Source organism: Spermophilus citellus, assembly GCF_964194105.1.
Source record: "Spermophilus citellus genome assembly, chromosome: 2".
In the NCBI taxonomy this organism is placed as follows: Eukaryota; Metazoa; Chordata; class Mammalia; order Rodentia; family Sciuridae; genus Spermophilus; species Spermophilus citellus.
In genome coordinates, this window is record NC_138183.1 from 27,486,736 (window position 1) to 27,506,289 (window position 19,554).

The 19,554-nt window shown below is 39.1% G+C and overlaps 1 protein-coding gene across 2 annotated transcripts in view; it reads right to left on the minus strand.

Annotated features, from left to right (window-relative positions):
* The window catches only part of TMEM38B (transmembrane protein 38B), a 58,567-nt gene extending 51,377 nt beyond the window's left edge, over nucleotides 1–7,190 (minus strand). The window contains exon 1 of one of the 2 annotated variants that reach the window (XM_081282636.1): nucleotides 6,741–7,190. In XM_081282636.1, coding sequence (XP_081138762.1) covers nucleotides 6,741–6,852 — 112 coding nt within the window. In that variant the 5' untranslated portion in view covers nucleotides 6,853–7,190. The remainder of the gene's footprint in view (nucleotides 1–6,740) is intronic. The other variant, XM_081282635.1, reaches the window with a different exon arrangement.
* Between the last annotated feature and the right edge of the window lie 12,364 nt (nucleotides 7,191–19,554).

The following is a 19,554-nucleotide window of genomic DNA, read 5'->3' on the forward strand; positions in this document are numbered from 1 at the left end:
GCAATCATAATTATTTGTCTGGCTTTTGACAATCCTTGGTAAGGGAGATTAATGGCAGTAGAATTTTAATGCTTAAACTCTTTGATATATTTCATATGTATTTTTCCCTCATATGATAAACGTTCTATATTAGTACCTGTTTCACACTAAAATGTCGTAGAGTCTCACAATTTTATAATGGAGATGTGATTTGTGAAAAAAAAAAAACGTATCTTAAGAAGAATGAATAAAATAAGTGAATGTTGAGGGAAAAGGAAAGTTTTCTTTTTCTTTCTTTCTTTCTTTTTTTTTTTTTTTGGGGGGGGGGCGGTACTGGCATACTGGGCCACTGAGCCACATCCCAGCCCTATTTTGTATTTCATTTAGAGACAACTGAGTTGCTTAGCACCTCACTTTTGCTGAGGCTGGCTTTGAACTTGAGATCCTCCTGCCTCAGCCTCCCAAACCACTGGGATTATAGATGTGCACCACCACACACAGCTAGCAAAGTTATTTTGGTGGACTTAATAAGAAATTAATATTTTATAATTAAATATTTTTTGTGTAAAAGTGTTTAATAAATTTAATTTGGATTTGTTTTAATGGCCAAAGGAGAGGTAGGTGTGTTTGGGTTTGGCTTAGCCAGTGAGTGATAGTGTTAGAATAGTATCAGAATAGTACTAAGGAATGCAGAAGAGACACCAGTCAGTATTCCAATTGTGTTTTTCAGAACTAATCAGTTACCTTGGGAATGTGTTTTCATTGTGACTGCTGTGTTATTTGAGTCCATTATAGCTCTCACTTAGAGTTTCTATTTTATGAATACAGCTCCATGCTAACCAGGTTATACCTGAGAGAGAGAGAAAAGCAGACATGCATATTACACTTGCATGAGGTGGAGGAAGTAGGGACAGATGGAAGGGGGAGGAAGAGTGCATGTGTGTAAATAAACATAGAAGTTGTCTAGAAATAGTCACCCTTCAGCAGAGGTGTGTGACTGAATTGAAGGAGTCGAGAGGAAGGGTCATTTTTTTTTTTTTTATTTACTTCTGTGATAGTAGCTGGTACTTTTGCTTACTATGTGCCAGGTTCCATTCTAAGTACTTGAAATGTACTCATTTCTAGTTAATCCTTACAACAATGCTCTGAGGTGAGTTACTTTTTTCCTTTTCTCTGTTTTGATGGAGTGTGTGTGTATGTGTGTGTGTGTGTATGTGTATGAGTGAGAAACAGAAAGAGTTATTAATACAAAGAGTAAGTGCTACAGACGGGGTTTGTTTCTGAGCAGTTGAGATCCAGTCCACATTCTTAAACACACTATATTGCCTTTCAGCCTGAGGTAGCTCAGTATGGCATTGTTCATTGTTCAGCTAGTGCTCATTAACCAAAAGGAGAAGATCAAAGGTCGTATTCATTTATTGTGTTGACCAGTATGACAATCATTCATGCTGCATGGGACAGTACTGAATGGTGCCCATACACATACTCAGATAAATATCTAAAATGTGTGTATGTGTGTGTATGTGTGTGTGTGTGTGTGTAGGGATGTATATGACTTAGTGGTAGCATATCTTATGTGGGGGTTTGTCTCTAAAAGCAGCATGACCATGTAACATCAAAATAGCTCTTTTCCAGCAATAGTAACAAATCCAGCATGGTATTGGCACCAAAATAGATTGGTAGGTCAGTGGTACAGAATAGAGAACACAGAGACTAACCCAAATAATTACAGTTGTCTTATATTAGACAAAGGTGCCAAAAACATATATTGGAGAAAAGATAGCCTCTTCAACAAATGGTTCTGGGAAAACTGGAAATCCATATGTAACAAAATGAAATTAAACCTTATCTCTCACCATGCACAAAACTCAACTCAAAGTAGATCCAAGGACTTAGGAATAACCCAGAGACACTGTGCCTATGAGAAGAAAAAGTAGACCCAAATCTCTATCATATTGGATTAGGCCCCAGTTTCCTTAATAAGACTCCTATAGCACAAGAATTAAAACCAAGAATCGATAAATGGGATGGATTCAAACCAAAAAGCTTATTCTCAGCAAAGGAAACAATCAGCGAGGTGAATAGAGAGCCTACATCTTGGGAGCAAATTTTTACCACTCGAACATCAGATAGAACACTAATTTCTAGGGTATATAACGAACTCAAAAAGCTAAACCCCTTAAAAAACAAATAGCCCAATCAATAAATGGGCCAAGGAACTCAACAGACACCTCTCAGAAGATTATATATAATCAATCAAAAAATATATGAAAAAATGTTCATCATCACTAGCAATTAGAGAAATGAAATCAAAACTACTCTAAGTTTCATCTCACTCCTGTCAGAATGGCAGCTATTAAGAATACAAACAACAATCAGTGTTGGCAAAGATGTGGGGAAAAAGGCACACTCATACATTGCTGGTGGGACTGCAAGTTGGTTCAACCAATATGGAAAGCAGTATGGAGATTCCTTGGAAAACTGGGCAAGGAACCACCATTTGACCTAGCTATCCTGCTCCTCGGTCTATACCGAAAGGACTTAAAAACAGCATACTTTAGGGACACAGCCACATCAGCAGCACAATTCACAGTTGCTAAACTGTGGAGCCAACCTAGATATGCCCCTCAGTAGATGAATGGGTAAAAAAAAGTGGCATATAAACACAATGGAATAAAAGGGTGGGAACATGGCTCAATAATAAAGCATCACTGGGTTCAATCCCCAGTACCACCCCCTTTCCAAAAAAAAAAAAAAAAAAAAAAGCATAGGGAATGCCTATTAAATACACTATCTTGAGCTAAAAATAAATAATAAATATAAAATAGTGGAAAGCTTCCCAATCTATTTTACAAAAACAGCATAACCTTGATACCCAAAGTAGAAAAAGATTTGATGGGCAAATTCCCATTATAAACATAAATACAAAAAGTTTAAGTAAAGTATTAGCAATCAAAATTCCTGAAAACTAAATACATCAAACAAGTAAAGTTTATTCCTAAAATATAGGAATGGTTCATCATTTTTTTAAATCCTTTTGAATATCTATGAATATCTTTTCACTACATTTTTTCCCCTTTTAGTAATGGTGATTGACCCCAGGGTGCTTTACTAGTGAACTATATCGCTAGCTCTTTTTAATTTTGAGACAGGGTCCTGGTTAATTGCCCAAGCTATTCTTTAACCTATAATCCTCCTGCCTTAGCCACCAGAATTGCTGGGATTACAAGCCTAAGCTATCATGCCCATTACATTTTTAAACAGAAAAATCAATACAAATGATCATCTCAATGGATTTCTGGGGAGGGGGAATCATTAATAAAACTTGTCACCTTCTCCACCAGGATGGTGATAGAGATATAGAGACAACCTAGAAAGTTAAGATTAAAATAAAACTGTTAACTATGCCTCTTTAAACCCTATAGTAAAACATCACATTTGATGAAACTTTAAAAATATTCTCATTAAAATCATGAGAACAAAGCCACTCACTATAGTCACCACTATTAAACACTTTATATCAATACTCCTCATTATAGAGGCTAGAAATTACAGGGCTCTTGGCTACAAGTAAAAATCACACAAACAAAAAAATCTATGACAAACTTAAGCCAAAAAGAATTCACTTGAAGGATTTCAGTAACTCAGAAAAACTGAAAGGCTAAATAAAGAAAATAAGCAAAATTACAGACAGTCTAGAGGCTTAATAAAGGTCATAGAGGAAAACAAATTCAATTAGCCACTCTGCTGAGATAAGGAAAATAGCTTTACTATACATAAATAGAATTAACACCCGTGATACATAAAGAAAATCAATACAATTAGACAACAACCTATAACCCAAAAGAAAAAAAATGGTCAAAAGATATTAAGAAATTTACAGCCATGAAATACAAGTGTTCAATAAGCCTAATAAGAATAAACTCATTAGTAACCCTGACAAATGCAAATGAAAACTGTTTTCTGATCATGAAAATGACAAGGTACGGGGCTGGGGATGTGGCTCAAGCGGTAGCGCGCTCGCCTGGCATGCGTGCGGCCCGGGTTTGATACTCAGCACCACATACCAACAAAGATGTTGTGTCCGCCGAAAACTAAAAAATAAATATTAAAAAAAAAAGAAAGAAAATGACAAGGTACTGAGGACTGAAAATAGTCAACAACGTCAAAGGAAATAGGGAGTCTAACACATTTCCAGGGAAAGTATAAACAGGTACACTCATGTGAATTCTATCATTTTTACCTCTTTACAAGGACTGGTACTAGAAAAAAATATTTGTTACTCTCAATATAACACTATATTAGCATTCAATTATCCAAGTAATTCTCAGATTTTGAGGGACTCTGACCCCTTTATACACTAAAAATTAGTAAGCTAATGAATAGTTGCCAGGAGTTGGAGGAGGACTGTCTACAAAGGAGCAGAAGGAAATCTGGGGTAGGTGAACAAAATGTTCTACATCTTGATTGTAATGGTGGTTATAAGACTATTTTCAAAATCATAGAACTTTATATTAAAATTAATATATTTTATATATGTTAATGTTAAATTTTTATATTAAAAAAGAATATACTGGGCTGGTGTTGTGGCTCAAGCGGTAGCAAGCTCGCCTGGCATGCGCGGGGCACTGGGTTCGATCCTCAGCAACACATAAAAATAAAGATGTTGTGGCCACCAAAAACTAAAAAAAAATAAATAAATATTTTTTAAAATTCTCTCTCAAAAAAATAAATAAATAAATAAATATACTGTATATAAATTATACCTTTAAAAATAACTGACTTCAAAATCTTTGTGTGTGGTGGGGGGGTAGATGGACACAATACCTTTATTTTATTTATTTTTATGTGGTGCTAAGGATAGAACCCAGTGCCTCACACATGCCAGGTGAGCTTACCACTGAGCCACAACCCCAGCCCTTCAAACATTTCTTGAGAACCCCAAAGAACTTTTGTTCATGGGGTTTACAAGTATCAAATTGTAACTGAGAGAATTTCAAAATAGTTCTTTTTTTTTTTTTAAAGAGAGAGAGAGAATTTTTAATATTTATTTTTTAGTTCTCTGCGGACACAACATCCTTGTTGATATGTGGTGCTGAGGATCGAACCCGGGCCGCACGCATGCCAGGCGAGTGCGCTACCGCTTGAGCCACATCCCCAGCCTCAAAATAGTTCTTTATGGGCTAAAGACACAGGTCAATGGTAGAGTGCCTGCCTAACACCTTCAAGGCCCTGGTTTCAATCCCTATTACCACCACCAAAAAAAAGGGCTGCGGGGGGGGGGGGGGGGGTTCTATATTCATTTTTAAAATAATAAATGCACTAAATGTTAACAGATTCTTTATGGAAAATGACTGTTTTTCCAAAGCTAAAATCAATTAGTGAGAAAAAGTACACTGTTTTCTGTTGTAGCAAATCCTTAATGTCTGGCTTCAAACAGAAAAAAAGCTGGTAGGATTCTCATACTCTTCAATGTCTTAAGAGTATCACAATTTATAAGTCATGTAGTCTTTGGAAAACTCCACTGTACACATGTAAAAAAAACCAGAGTGAAAAAATGAATAATATCTGAATATTATTGTGAATATAATTTTAACAAGTTAGTGTCAGAGAACCCTGTGGATTCCTCAACCATACTTTGAGAACCTTTTACCCAATGCAAGAAAATTTCAAATTCTGAGTATGGGGCAGTAACAAAATGTACTTCCTTTCAGACTAAGGAAGCAGTATCTTATACAGATTATCTATCCTACATTAATTAGTATAGTAATACTCCCCTTATCCAGGTCAAAATCTCTACCAAACAATTGATTCAGACTGAGTTACAAACTCCAATATAAGTTAAAAAAAAAATACTCCAAGTTCCAAAAATTGAGACAACCAGTAATACCACAGGAGAGATACAGCATCAACCTCAAACCTTCACTCATCAACTATTTGTAGAACAAGGCAGATTAAAGATGGTATTAACACATGGAAAATGGACAGAAATGCTTGGCCTCTTGAAAGAAGAGATGCACAAAACATAAAGGGAAGGTGGAATAACAACAAAAGTAAAACAATATAGGAGCAAATATCCTGAATGTAAGATAGAAAATAGAAATACTGCTCCTTGGTTAACAGCTCCAAAGGTCTTCAAACCACAAGACCACATCCCCACTGCACAGAGTCGTGTGAAACTAGATGTCCAGCGACTCTCACTTGTACAAAAGTCACTGGTGACAATGAAAACAGGAATCACTGGCTTCTGACAGTCATCCTAACGTGCTGAGCAGGTGTCAAGGAGGACACCGCGTTAAGGGGAACTTCGGTGTGCCCACCCCGGGGAGGCCTGCGGCTCACGTGTTTGCACAACTTTCCCAACAGGCAAGGACCACCTGTTTACTCCCGGAGGCGAGGTCGGAGACGTGCGGGGACTGGGAGCTTAGCTCTCCGGTGACTTTGAAGCACCGTCCAGGGAAGCGCTGGTACCACCAGGAGACTGACCGCGCGGCAGCGGCTTCCGCACCGGCCCCGGAGCCCCGCCAACCCCGCAAGCCACGGAAGCAGCGCCCAGCCTCCACGGTCTAGTACCCGGCATCCGCCCTCCCGGCCTCAGTTTCCCTTCTGTACTAAAGGGGGGTCAGCCAGGCAGTTGCAGGGCGCCCTTCCACTAGACTTCCGGATCCTTCCCGGACAGCGGCTCCCGGTTGCCCCTGGACCGAGTCCGTCATCCCCGCGACTGGAAGCTGAGGGGGCGGGTCCGCAGCGCCCACACTCACCCGGCCGGTGCTTCAGCGCCATCACGGACACCAGATAGTGGGCGATGTCAAAAAAGGGGAACATGGGCGTGCGGGAGAAGGCCAGCGTCAGATCCTCCCACGAAGAGTCCATGGCTACGACCGACCGCGGCGGCCTGAGCAGTGACGAATTCCCCGCGGTGACGGATTCCCCTCCGGCGCAGTGGGAGTGGGGGAGGGGGCGGCCGCGGCCGCGCGCCCGCCGCGCCGGCTGGCGCCTGCGCGTGCGCCCTGGAGCCCGGGGCGGCGCGCCGAGGGGCGGGGCTGCGCGTCCGGGAGTCTCAGGCGCGGGAACGCGGCGAGCCGGCTGCCTTATTCTCCTAATAAGGGTTCAGTGTCCTCTTAGGGCTGAACCTGATCGTGCCAGGCTCGAGAGAAAGCGCAGATGAGCGAAGCTGGGCCCTCCTGGGGAGACGCTCGGGGTCATATTTCTTTATGTTAACTGATGTCATTCACCTTTTATTGAGCAATCCCATTGCAAGTCACATTGTGACTTATTAGATATACAAAATAAAACAACATTCTAGTCTTATGAAAGTTGCTCTTTCACAACAGGGAAAAAAAAATGTTTTTTGACGCAAAAAAAAATAGTCAAAGTTCCTGAGAGAAAGATTATTCCAGAGAAGAGGCTGAGTGACAAAAGAGTTGTACTTTGAAAACTGGGGCAGATCTGGAAGTTAGGTGAAGGAGGGAGGTATTTTGTCAGACAGCGAAGTGAGAAGTGAGGTTGAAAAAGAAGTCCTTGAACAGCAGGCAGTAAAACAAGTGACTTGGCCCTATAATTAAACCTCAGATTAATCGCTACATTGCGCTCAGGCCTATCCGAGTCAGAATCCTTTATTCTTAACCATTGTGCAGACCTGGGTTGTTTTGCGGAGGATGGAGGTACAGTCAAGCAACAAGGGAAGAAATTTGGTGAGAACACTAGAGACAGGGAAAATCCGAGTATCTTCACCCATCCAAGAAAAAGATAGTGGAAGCCAAGAGCAGCAGGAATAGAGGCCCAGGTGCGGTAGGAGCAGAATCGGGCTGGTCATCTCCACCTGTAAAGTCAGCAGAGGGAGCACCATTTGTCAAGGAAATGTGGAATGGGCAAGAACATTATGGTCGCAAAGAGAACTAGGAAAGAAGGAGTGATCTGGGTAAAAAGTCGAGTTTGGCACGTTTTATTTAACATGCCAACAGATCATGCTGGCCCCAGGAAAATGAAAATACAAAGACTATCAGCTTTAGGTAGGTAACAGCTGCGTGGGAGTATGTGCTTGAAGAGAAATTCTCCTTGGTTTTTTATTTTTATCTAAATATTTAACCATTGATTTAAAAGTATTTAACAATTTTTTTGCATGCCTGTTCTAAACCAAGCATTCTCCCAGATGTCAGAAGCACTATCATAAACACTCAATGTTTAAAACAGGAAAATTGGAACAGATTTCTACATTTTATTACTTATCATGGAAGAGTAGACTTGTTAAAATACCTTTCATCTGTGGTTTTTAAGGAAGTTCCTAAAGAGAAAGGGTTTTTTTGTTGTTGTTGATTTTTAGAGAGAGAGAGAGAGAAGTTTTTTTTAATATTTATTTTTTAGTTTTCTGGGGATACAACATCTTTATTTTATTTTTATGCGGTGCTGAGGATCGAACCCAGCACCGCGCGCATGCCAGGCGAACGTGCTACCGCTTGAGCCACATCCCCAGCCCAAGAGAAAGTTTTTTAAAACTGTAGCATGCTTTCTAGTAAAGACTAAATAATAAGAAGAAACACCTGTATTTATTTATACCTTTATGTTTAAATCAATTCTTTCCGTTCTTTTCATAGGTTGCCTTCTTTGGAATTATAGTGAATTTAGGGGAAGAACTTAGATATTATTTCCTAATTTTTTAAATACTTTAACAGTCTTAAATTTCACAAAATATGTTTCATCCTTGAACTTATAAGAAAGAATTATATAAAATAATCCTTACATCTCTAAGACAAGTGTCTGTTCGGTATCATTCCGGGGTATAATTTGTTATTAAAACCAGTAGGGCAGCAGTGTAAAATACCAAAGTTGTTTTGTTTATTTGTTTGTTTTTGTTTTTCACTGACTTACATCCTCAGCCCCTTTTTTGGTTTGGCTTGGCTTGGTTTGTTTTTTTTTTTTTTTTTTTTTGAGACAGTATCTCATTAAAGTGCCCAGGCTGGCCTTGGACTTGCTATTCTCCTTCCTGAGCCTCCAGCTAGGATTACAAATATGCACTAGGGCTCCTGGCCAAGATTATTTTTAAGACAGTAAATCAAGCATTTTAGTCACCTTAAATAAATCAATTCCAACAGAAAGGAATTAATCATATCAGAGTCTACAAGTAATATGATCATTTCAATACTATAGAAATAAGCTTGGATACTTCTGCCTAAAGCTTATTTTTAGAAAAGATATAAAGAAAAGGAAATAGTGATATCACAAAAAGACAGATTCTATCCATATTTTAAATTTGCTTATCATATTTGCTTCTGGTCAGTGCATTTAGTCTTTTGAAATGGGGCAGTACAGAAAAAAAATGGGGAATAGAAGGAGGGAGAACTTTGAATCAATAAGGAGGAAAGGCAAGATGTGAGGAAATTACATGTGAAAATTTAAACTTTCCTGAATTCTGAAATTAGTTTGCAAAATTGAATACTTACTGCTGTTAAAATGAATCCAAATTATAAAGTAAATTTATTCATTAGGAAACAAAACTGGTCTAATTGTATTAATATCTGTTAAAGAGTTCTGACAGGATCTATATGAACTACTTTTGAGTTCAAAAACATGTAAAACTAATTTTTATAAGCTAGGTTTCTCAGAGGCTTCACTGTTGACATTTTGGGCTGAAGGATTCTTTGTTGTAGGGGGCCATCCTATGCATTATAGGATATTTAGCAGAATCCTTAGCACTAAATGCCAGTGGTGTGGACGTGCACACGAACACACACACAACCAGTTGTGACAGCCAAAAATATCTCTAGACATTGCCAATGTCCCCAAAGTGGGCAGGGGGAAGGGCACAAAATCATCCCTGGCTCAGAACTACGTTATAAATGAATAAATGCTTCCTTCAGCAGTGTGTGCCTCTATTAATACAAACTTTGTGGTCATGCCACTAATATTAATCATCAGGTTAATTCTAGAGCAACTCTCATATCCCTTCTTTAGTTTGCTCATCCATCTCCCTGGCTCAAATGACAAAGTCCTAACTTCAGTATCATAAATGTAATCCTGGCCATTTCTTTCCTGCAATACTGCTCCCCATCCACTGAGTGGCATGCCTTTCATTTTGGGAAATCTACAACAATAACTTTTTTTAAAAGACATGAAGAATCCATGATTAATAAGTGTCATACTAAAGAGATCAATTGCACTTCTAAACTTTGGTATTCTGGTTGGGCATTTTCATTCTAAAGATATTTTGATAGGCACTTGATAACTACACTGTATGTATGATCCCTAAACTGTATCCAATTATATTGTAATGTATGGTATATAAGGAAAATATGTGTACTTTGAGTTCAAACTTTATAATATTCAGGATTGTCAAGGATAATTAACTAGAGAGCACCAGTTCCTCTCAAAATATCCACTGCATTTAGTCAGTACAGTGAAATACTATCTCATGAGGTTTAAGTGATAAACCAACATTTATTGGATATTGGTTATTATAGAATGCATTCAATTCATTAGATTCAGTGTGTATCTAATAATAGTGCCTTTGACATTTTGTCTTGGCAAATATGACTTATTTTTTACACTTATTTTTTACAATGGAACTAAAATCTTTTTCTATAAAAATCATTTACTCCTCTAATAAAAATAATTAAAACAATCTGGGCACCGTGGAGCACACTTCTAATACCAGAGGCTCAGGAGGCTGAGATAGGAAGATCCTAAATTGGAAACCAGCTTCAGCAATTTAGCAAAGCTCTAAAGCAACTTGGCAAGACCCTGTCTCAAAATAAAAAATAAAAGGAGTCAGGAATGTGGCTCAGTGGTAAACAGCCCTGGGGTTTAATCCCTGGTGCCAAAAATATAAAAAAATTTTAAAATTAAAAAATAAAATATCAGATGCAGTGGTGCACACCTGTAATCCCAGCAGCTCTGGAGGCTGAGGCAGGAGGATCCACAAGTTCAAAGCCAGACTCAGCAAAAGCAATGCAATAAGCAACTCAGTGAAACCATCTCTGAATAAAAATGTAAAATAAGGCTGGGAATGTGGTTTAGTGGTCGAGTGCCCCTGAGTTCAATCTCTGGTACCAAAACAAAACAAAACAAAACAAAAATGTTCCCCATATGCAACAAGTGCAAGTTTGCCTAATTAAAAGCCTGTTTCATCATTGCAAGGACTGCCAACACTGCAGTCACGAGTGCCATAGCTGCCTACTTTCTGTGTTAATGACACTGCAGGTTAATGACTTCATTAAGTCACAGAATATCAGAATTTTGAAAGTTCAATGAACACTTAAAAAATGTACCTTGGACTATAAGTAATAGAAAACCATTCTGAGACACTTAAGCCAAGTGAAGTATATACTGAAAGGCTACCAGGGAATTTCATGAAAGCAGAGAAGAGGTGAGCAATAACTACCAAGAAGAGGAAGAAACAGAGAATTTCTGGGGCCAGCAGCAGCAGGTGGGCATGGTCACTGACAATACTCAATGCCAACACCCCTCAGCCTCTGGGTCCCCTTGTTCAATACTAACAGAAGAGACCCTGCCTGCCTTTGAATGGGACAGATGTCCTCTTCTGGTTAATTAGCTCTGATGGGAGGCTGGACCACATGATTTGTATCTGAAACATCCCTAAGTATCAGCACAATTTCCTGAGAAAGCAAGGAGCCACGCAGACATCCCAAGAGGTATGCAGTATAATTATTTTATTTAACCAATTTTAATGGCCAGAGAGAAGTCATAAACACAGTCAACAATAGACTATAATTTATTTATTTTTTATGTTACAATCAGTCTAGCCTAAGTACACCTACTGGATTTTCTCCTTTTCAACAAACCTAAATACTTCTAAAATTTTCCTTGTAAAATTTTAGAAATACTTCTAAAATTTCCTGACACATCCAGCTTCCCTATAGCAAGGAAAAGTCCTTCCAGCAGATGAGAGCTAGGAAGACAACTTGGTAATAATTGATAAGGTCATCCTGTCCTTTTAACATTATCTCAGCAGATCTCATTGCTTTGTTATCACTTAAGATATTTTAAAAGGAGAAAAAAAAACATTCAACATAGTTAAAATGTCAATCTTCCATCTGATTTGGAACTTCTCCCTTCCTACCAGCTACTAGTCTATCTCTTTAAAGACTTTCTTTTTTGTTTTATTTTAGTTTGCTTTGGTTTGTGCTACTGGAGATAGAACACTGGACAAGTGTTCTACCATTGAGCTACATCCCCAGCTCTTCCCCTTTGTTTGTTGTTGTTGTTGTTGTTGTTGTTGTTGTTTTGTTGGTTTTTGTTGTTGTTGTTGTTTGTTTGTTTTTGAATTAGGGTCTCACTGACTTGCCCAGGCTGGCCTCCACATTGCAATCTTCCTGCCTCATCCTCCCAAGTAGCTACAAAGTGCTTAGTCACAGAGACTTTCAGTGGGGGGAAAAGTAGATGAAGTTTTCCAATCTTTCTTCATCTTTTGCCCCTTCTATCTTCCATGTTCCCTGTGGTGAGAAAAGGAACAAAGGTCAAGGAGAGTAGGAGAAAAGGAACAAAGATTTTCTAGCTGGCAAGTGTTGGTTATAGTTTTTGAGTCTGGGTTTTTTGTTTTGTTGTTTGGGCTATTGATATCCTTTATGGCAAGCCCCCACTGCTGACTCATCTATGCCCTGGACCTCCACAGAGCAAGGTTTCTTGACATCTACACTCATGGCTGACACCATAAGATGACGAATGCACATCTATAGTTCTGCTGTCGTCCTTCCTAAAACAAAGTGGAGAACGGGAGGCTTAACACTAGTCGACCTCAAGGTGAATTATAAAGCTGGAAAGACAGAATGGTAATGGTGAAAGAACAGAATGATCAATGAAAAAAAAGTGACATCCCTAATAAAAAGAGACTCCATACCCTTGACATTGGTCCTTTTCCACCCCTGAACAGGGACAGCCATCTTATGACTATGGGAGAAAATAGCAGATAACTAAATTTATCAGTTATGTCTCTCAGATGTTCTGTTATGAGAGAAAATAATCCTCCATCTGTTTTCCGTAGTCTGAATTGGCTGGGGGGAGGGAAGCACATATTTCCTCCTAGAGAGAAAAATAGAAAAGCAAAGACCTCTGCTCTCTGAATTCATTCCATAAATTCCCTTTCAATTTTTTGACCACTTGGGCTATTTGTTGAAAGTGAAGTTCTCTAGACCAGTTGTTATCTTTTATTGAGTCCCACATAGACAGTCAACTCTCTCTTTTTAGAATGTGGAAGTAACATCTTTTATCTTAGAGGTTCTAACTGTAATTTTTGAAATGTCATTCTCATCTTGTTACACCAGAAGACGAAAAGAACAGAGATTAGAAAACAGGGTTGGTGGATGAGGTTTGAAAAAAAAATGCACATGTATATGCCTGAGAACCCATAAAATGTCAGTGATTTGTGGAGGAGGCTTGATTACACCAACACACCAGTCATGAGAACACAAGGTACACCTGATATTTGAGCAAACAAAAGGAATCTGACCTCAAGAGATTCATCAAGTATCCAAATATCAGAATATGCATCATCAGGAGGATGTTTTCATATTCTCTCAGCTGGAAGTCACTTATGATGAAATAAAACTACCTCGGGCAGAAAAATCTTTGACAGGGCCTCTGAGCCTCTAAATTCACCTAACTTGGAGATGCCAAAGTAAAGAAAGGGTTAGGCAGGGTGTCTTCTAAAGAAGGGGATGTTCCCTGCTAGACTGAGGTTAGGACAACTAGGCCAACAGGTGTTGCAAATCCATATCCAGAGAGAAGCTGAGGATAAAATTAGACATGAAGGAGATGGAGACTGGCTACTTGGAGTGGGTGGTTGGAAAGTCTGGTCAGTTAGATGATAGCCGAGACAAAGAAATCCAGCCTAAGGACAGAAGAGGGATAGTCTGCTGGTTGAAGCAGAACAAAGTCAAATGTCACCAGCAAAGAAGGATCAGATAAGATAAATTCAAGCCAACAAAGCAAGAAGACACTGCAGTGACAAGTTTGGGGCCATAAAAAACTACTGATGATAGTTTGGCAGGGTCCAAATAAGGATTTCTCCCAGACAGGTAAAAAATTGAGCCAACTCAAGATGCCTGCTCACAAAAAGCTGAGCCCTAGGAGAAAAATAAAATCCATAAACAGTATTGCCTTAAAATTAAGAACTTCCAATTATCAAAAGACGTTATTAAGAGAGCAAAAAGACAAGCACAAAATAGAAGTCCACATACATATATATATGTATATGCATACGAACATACTCTCTCCAGCAAAGGACCCTTACCCAGAAAATATAGTCGTATTATAAGCTAATAAAATATAATCAATTTTTAAGAAATCTCAATACAAAAATAAGCAGAAGACTTTAACAGGAATTTCACAAAAGAGTATATAAAGGCTGGGGGTACAGCTCAGCATTAGAGGCTTTAGCTGCATAAGACCCTGGGTTCCATCCCCAGCACTACAAGAAAAAAAAAAAACAAAGGATATTAAAAAAACCAACAAACACACAAAGAGGTGTTTAACTTCAGAAGTCCTCATGAAAATGCAAATCAAAACTATAGTAAGGTAGGTTTTCAAAATAGCTCAAATAAAGAAAATAATACCAAATACTGGTGAAATATAAAACAACTTGAATTCGTACACTATTGGTGACAGTATAAATTGGTATAACCATTTTGGAAAACTGGACTACCTGCTAAAGGTGAACATATACATATTCTCTTATCTGACCATTCCAATCCTAAAGGGGCATTTGTTCACCAAAAACGTTGACATAAATGTTCACGACAGACTGTTTATAATATCCTCAAACAAAACAACCCCAAATGGTCGTCAAAAGTAATATATACACCCCACAATAATCCATGAGATTGAATGATATGATGTTACCTACCTCAACATCAATGAATCTCACAAACTTAATGTTAAAATAAAGAAGCTAGAGATTTAAAAAGAAACATTCTGTGTGATCCCATCTACAAAGAGTTCAAAAATAGACAAAACTAAGCTGGGAGCGGTGACACACACCTGTAATCCCAGCAGCTATGGAGGCTGATCATGAGTTCAAAGCCAGCCTCAGCAACTTAGCGAGACCCTGAACAACTCAGCAAGACTCTGTCTCTAAAGTATAAAAATGGGCTGGGTATGTGGCTCGGTGGTTAAGTTCCTCTGGACTCAATCTCTGGTACCAAAAAAAAAAAAAAAAAGACAAAATTAGTCTTTGGAACTAGAAGTCAGGATTGTGGCTGTTCCTGGAGGCAGAAGCAGGATTCTGCACCTTTGGTTCTGTGTCATAATGTCGGTGGGTTCACTCTGTAAAAATTCATAGATTGATACTTTTTGACTTGTGCTGTTTATATATATAACTTCAAAATATATATACTTGACTTTTAAAAACTTTGTATTTCAAAAAAATTCATGAGAGGAGAGATGAGATCTTCGAACAAACTAGGTTTTTCTGTTTGTCCAGGGAGTAACATAGTGAACGGGGGGTAAGAGCCTATCCTAAATCATGTATGGTTTGTAATGTAACCAAAGGTATTGTTATGTCATTGGCTCAGTCAGATATTTCTTCTGGAACCCGGAGACACAATAGCTAAACTGTAGGTAATTTCCTTAGTTCTGTACTCTCCTGGAGTCTGTTTCTCAAATAACTCCCTCTAGGTAGATGAGGTTAATAATAATCAGCCTGACTGGGTTCGATCCTCAGCACCACATAAAAGCAAACTATTGTATCCACCTAAAAAACTAAAGATACATAAATAAATAAATATTTTTTTAAAAAATAATAATAATAATCAGCCTGTGGCTTGTCTTTAAGTGCCAGTAATCTAAGGCTTTAGGGATGATCAATTTTTAATGTCAATTGCTTTTTTCTTTCTTTTTGTTTTTAATCTCAGGGGGCAGTGCTGTTTATAAAGTACAGGAGAGTATCAAATCCCATATTGCCTCTAGATTCTTCAACCTGTGCAATGCCAAGGGCTCTCCTCTTCTTCCTGAAAGGGAAAAACATATTCACCTGAACAGGAGTAAGGTTCTTCTCTGGTGTTTTTGCTTGAGCAAACATATAATTTGAGCTCTAGACATGTCTGGAAGGGCCTGGCTAGGAGCTAATATGTGTAATCTCTTCAGAACTCAGGCCTGGGAGGCAAGGATACCTAAAACCAGCTCACAATTCATTGAACAGTTATTCTCCACTGGCTGCTTGGTCATGAGGATAGAGATGAAAACACGTCAATTCCCTTAGAGACTGCCATTCAGGAGAAGTGGCACGGCAAATGGTTCAGTGGTTATATGACCTCCACCTTCACTGCCTACAATGGACTCCTGTGAAATATTTGAGGGGAAATTCCAAAAGGCTGGTTCATGTGCCCAACCAACCTTTGGTCCAGATGAAGAACACCTCAAGACTCTCAGAAATCTTTGCTCTAGTAGCGCAAATTCAAGTGATTGTATAACATAAGAAGTGGCAGAGTAGCAGGAAATGCATGGCATTGTAGAAGTTCTCAGAGGCTGAACTGCTCACCTGAGTCAGAGAAGTGAAGAGAGTCTGAGAATGGGCCAGGTGGCAAATGTAGTAGAGTTAGAGCCATATATATATATATATATATATATATATTTTTTTTTTTAAGTTGTAGATGACCTAGTACCTTTATTTCATTTGTTTTTATTTTTATGTGGTGCCAGGGATCGAACCCAGGGCCTCATGCCTGCTAGGCAAGCGCTGGGGCTGTTTTTGTAAACCACAATGGTTTGCCTGCCCTCCCTGCAGTTTAAGCAGGGGATTTCTTTTAGGAGGTGTCTAGCAAATCACATGACAGAAAATTTGGCCACTAAGTAATAGATATTCTCCCAGATCTTATTTCACAGTGTACCCACCACCAGGCTAAATGGAGACACTTGAAGCCAACCGGTTCTGGGCTCTATAAGTCTTATAACAAATGTCTCCTAAAAGCCCAAGTCCAAGTTGATGAATGGATACAATAATTTCCTTTTAAATTAAGTAGAAGAACAATTCTCCTGCAGGCAAGTTAACCATTATTTGATGGACTATTCTTTAGAGCAGTCTACTTTTCATGCTCCTGTTTATTTTTTTTTTAAATTTTTTAGTTTGTTCTAATTAGTTTTACATGAGGGTAGAATGCACTATGATTCATCATACATAATTGGAGTATAATTTCTCATTCTTCTGGTTATACAGGATGTAGAATCCCATTAGTCATGAAGTAATATAGGTACATAGGGTAAATAATGTCTGTCTGATTCATTCTACTATCTTTCCTACCCCATACTCCCTCCCTCCCTTCACTCCCCTAATGTAAAGTAACTCTGTTCTTTCCTAGCATTCCCCCTTATTGTGAATCAGCATCCACATATCAAAGAAAACCTTCAGCTTTGGTTTTTGGTGATTGGCTTATTTCATTTAGCATGATATTCTCTAGCTCCATCCATTTACCAGCAAATACCATAATTTTATCCTTCTTTAAAGCTAAGTAATATTCCATTGTGTATATATACCACATTTTCTTTATCCATTCATCTGTTGAAGGGCACCTAGGTTAGTTTCATAGTTCAGCTATTGTGAGTTGAGCTGCTATAAACATTGGTGTGACTGGGTCACTGTAATATGCTGCTTTTAAGTCCTTTGGGTATAAACTGAGAAGTGGGATGGCTGGATCCTGTTTATTTATCTAACTATAAGAGCTTGGCCTAGATATCCTATACATGCCTTCCCATAGCATTATTTTAGGAGCTCTCTAAGGCACATTGCTATATCCATTGGTATATCATGAGGCCTCTGTTCCATGACCCATGTAACTACCAAAGGCTAGGCTCAAAAAGCAGATAATCTTTTCTATTCTTCAGAACGGTGAAGTGTTCAAGGATTCCTGCTGGTATCAGAGCAATCACAGTGTTTAGTGGACAGGAATTGAAGGTTGGGGAAATGGTCAAAAAGTGAAACTAAAAACTTGCTGCCAGATTCTGCAATACCTCAGATGTATGGCACCCTTATGCATCCACCTTCCCACAAAGTTTAAAGACCAGCCACTACTCAGACTGGAGAACTGGCATAGGGTTGGAGGAAAGGGTGGGATTGCACATCAGTTCATAAAGTTGGGTCTTTGTGAATAATGAGACAATCACAGAGATGGACCCCATGTCTTTATAAGAAACTTGAATACATTGTAGATGTGAGACCTTTCCTCGTCCATCATAGAGGTCATGGCCAACATAACCTCTATAACAAAAGACAGACTAATGAGAGAAATGCCGAACAAATTTAATCAAGTTTTATGTGACATGAGAACCTTCAGAAATGAAGATCCAAAGACCCAGGGAAAACTGTTTTTATGCTTATGAAGAATGGTCTGCTGTACAGAAATGTGATTGGGCTGAAGGTACAATCTAGTGATAATGGACTTGGTTGGGGATATCCAGCAAAACCTGTCCATTCTGACTCTTCTTGGCTTCTCTGTGCAGTATTCCTTTCTCCAGGAATGTATGATTCTTCTGGAATGGAAACTTTCAAGGGAGAGGAGGACTGACCTTTTTACATTTTATGCCTTGCTCTAGGGAAAGGGGTTATGGTTTCTTGTGGAAGAATTCTGGTTTCTATGATTCACTTTGGCAAAGGAAGAGGGACAAGAGACAGAAGTGTAGGGGAAGGTCAGAGAGTTTGTTTTAGTCAGTTTTTTCATCACTGTGGCCAAAAGACCTGACAGAAGCAACATCAAGAAGGAAAAGTTGATATGGTACTCACAGTTTCAGTCTTAGCGTACTTCATAGCTCTGAGCTGGAGGTGAGGCAGAACATCATAGGGGAAGAGTATACAGAGGAAACCAGCTCAGGACATGGAAACAAGAAAGGAGAGAGACAGAGAGAGAGAGAGAGAGAGAGAGAGAGAGAGAGAGAGAGAGAGAGAGAGAGCGCTCTCTGCTCATCAGGGACAAAACATAAACCCTAAAAGCCTACCTCCTCCAGCCACTACCTACCTACCTACAGTTACCGCCCAGTTAATTCATATCAGTGGATTAATCTGAAAAACCAGCTTCTACCTCAGAGCAAAGCCTGTCCAAGGAAGGGGCATGACCTTTGTCCTTGGAAAGACCCACAGAGCACTCCTAGGCACATACCCACCCTGCTGAGTTGTTTATCTACAAATAACAGGAGAGATCTGTGCCAGGTGTCCCTGACTCAGTCAGGCTAGATGAGGACCCATGGCAACCCCATAGCAGCCACCAATCAGCATGAGACAGGGAAATACCTGGGATGCCAGTAGTTTATGGTGGTTGATAACATGTTAGGAAGCCATGTAGTTTAGCATGTATATCCCTTGTGGCCTAAACCAATCAGTCCAAACGAATCCCCCAATTGTACTAACCAATCACCCTTACCCAACCTGTTCCCGCCAGTGAATGTGCTAATCATGTTTTAGAGTTGTTTTATGATTTTCCCGCGGTGTGTGATGATTTTCTAAGAGATACTAGGATGTATGTGAAGTCCCTGCCTTCCCCAAAGAGTGTATAAAACTGCTGCAAACCCTGGGCTTGGGGCCTCTCAGCGTCACCAATTGCTGTGTGCGCGCGGAGGACGGAGCTAGCACGCAATAAA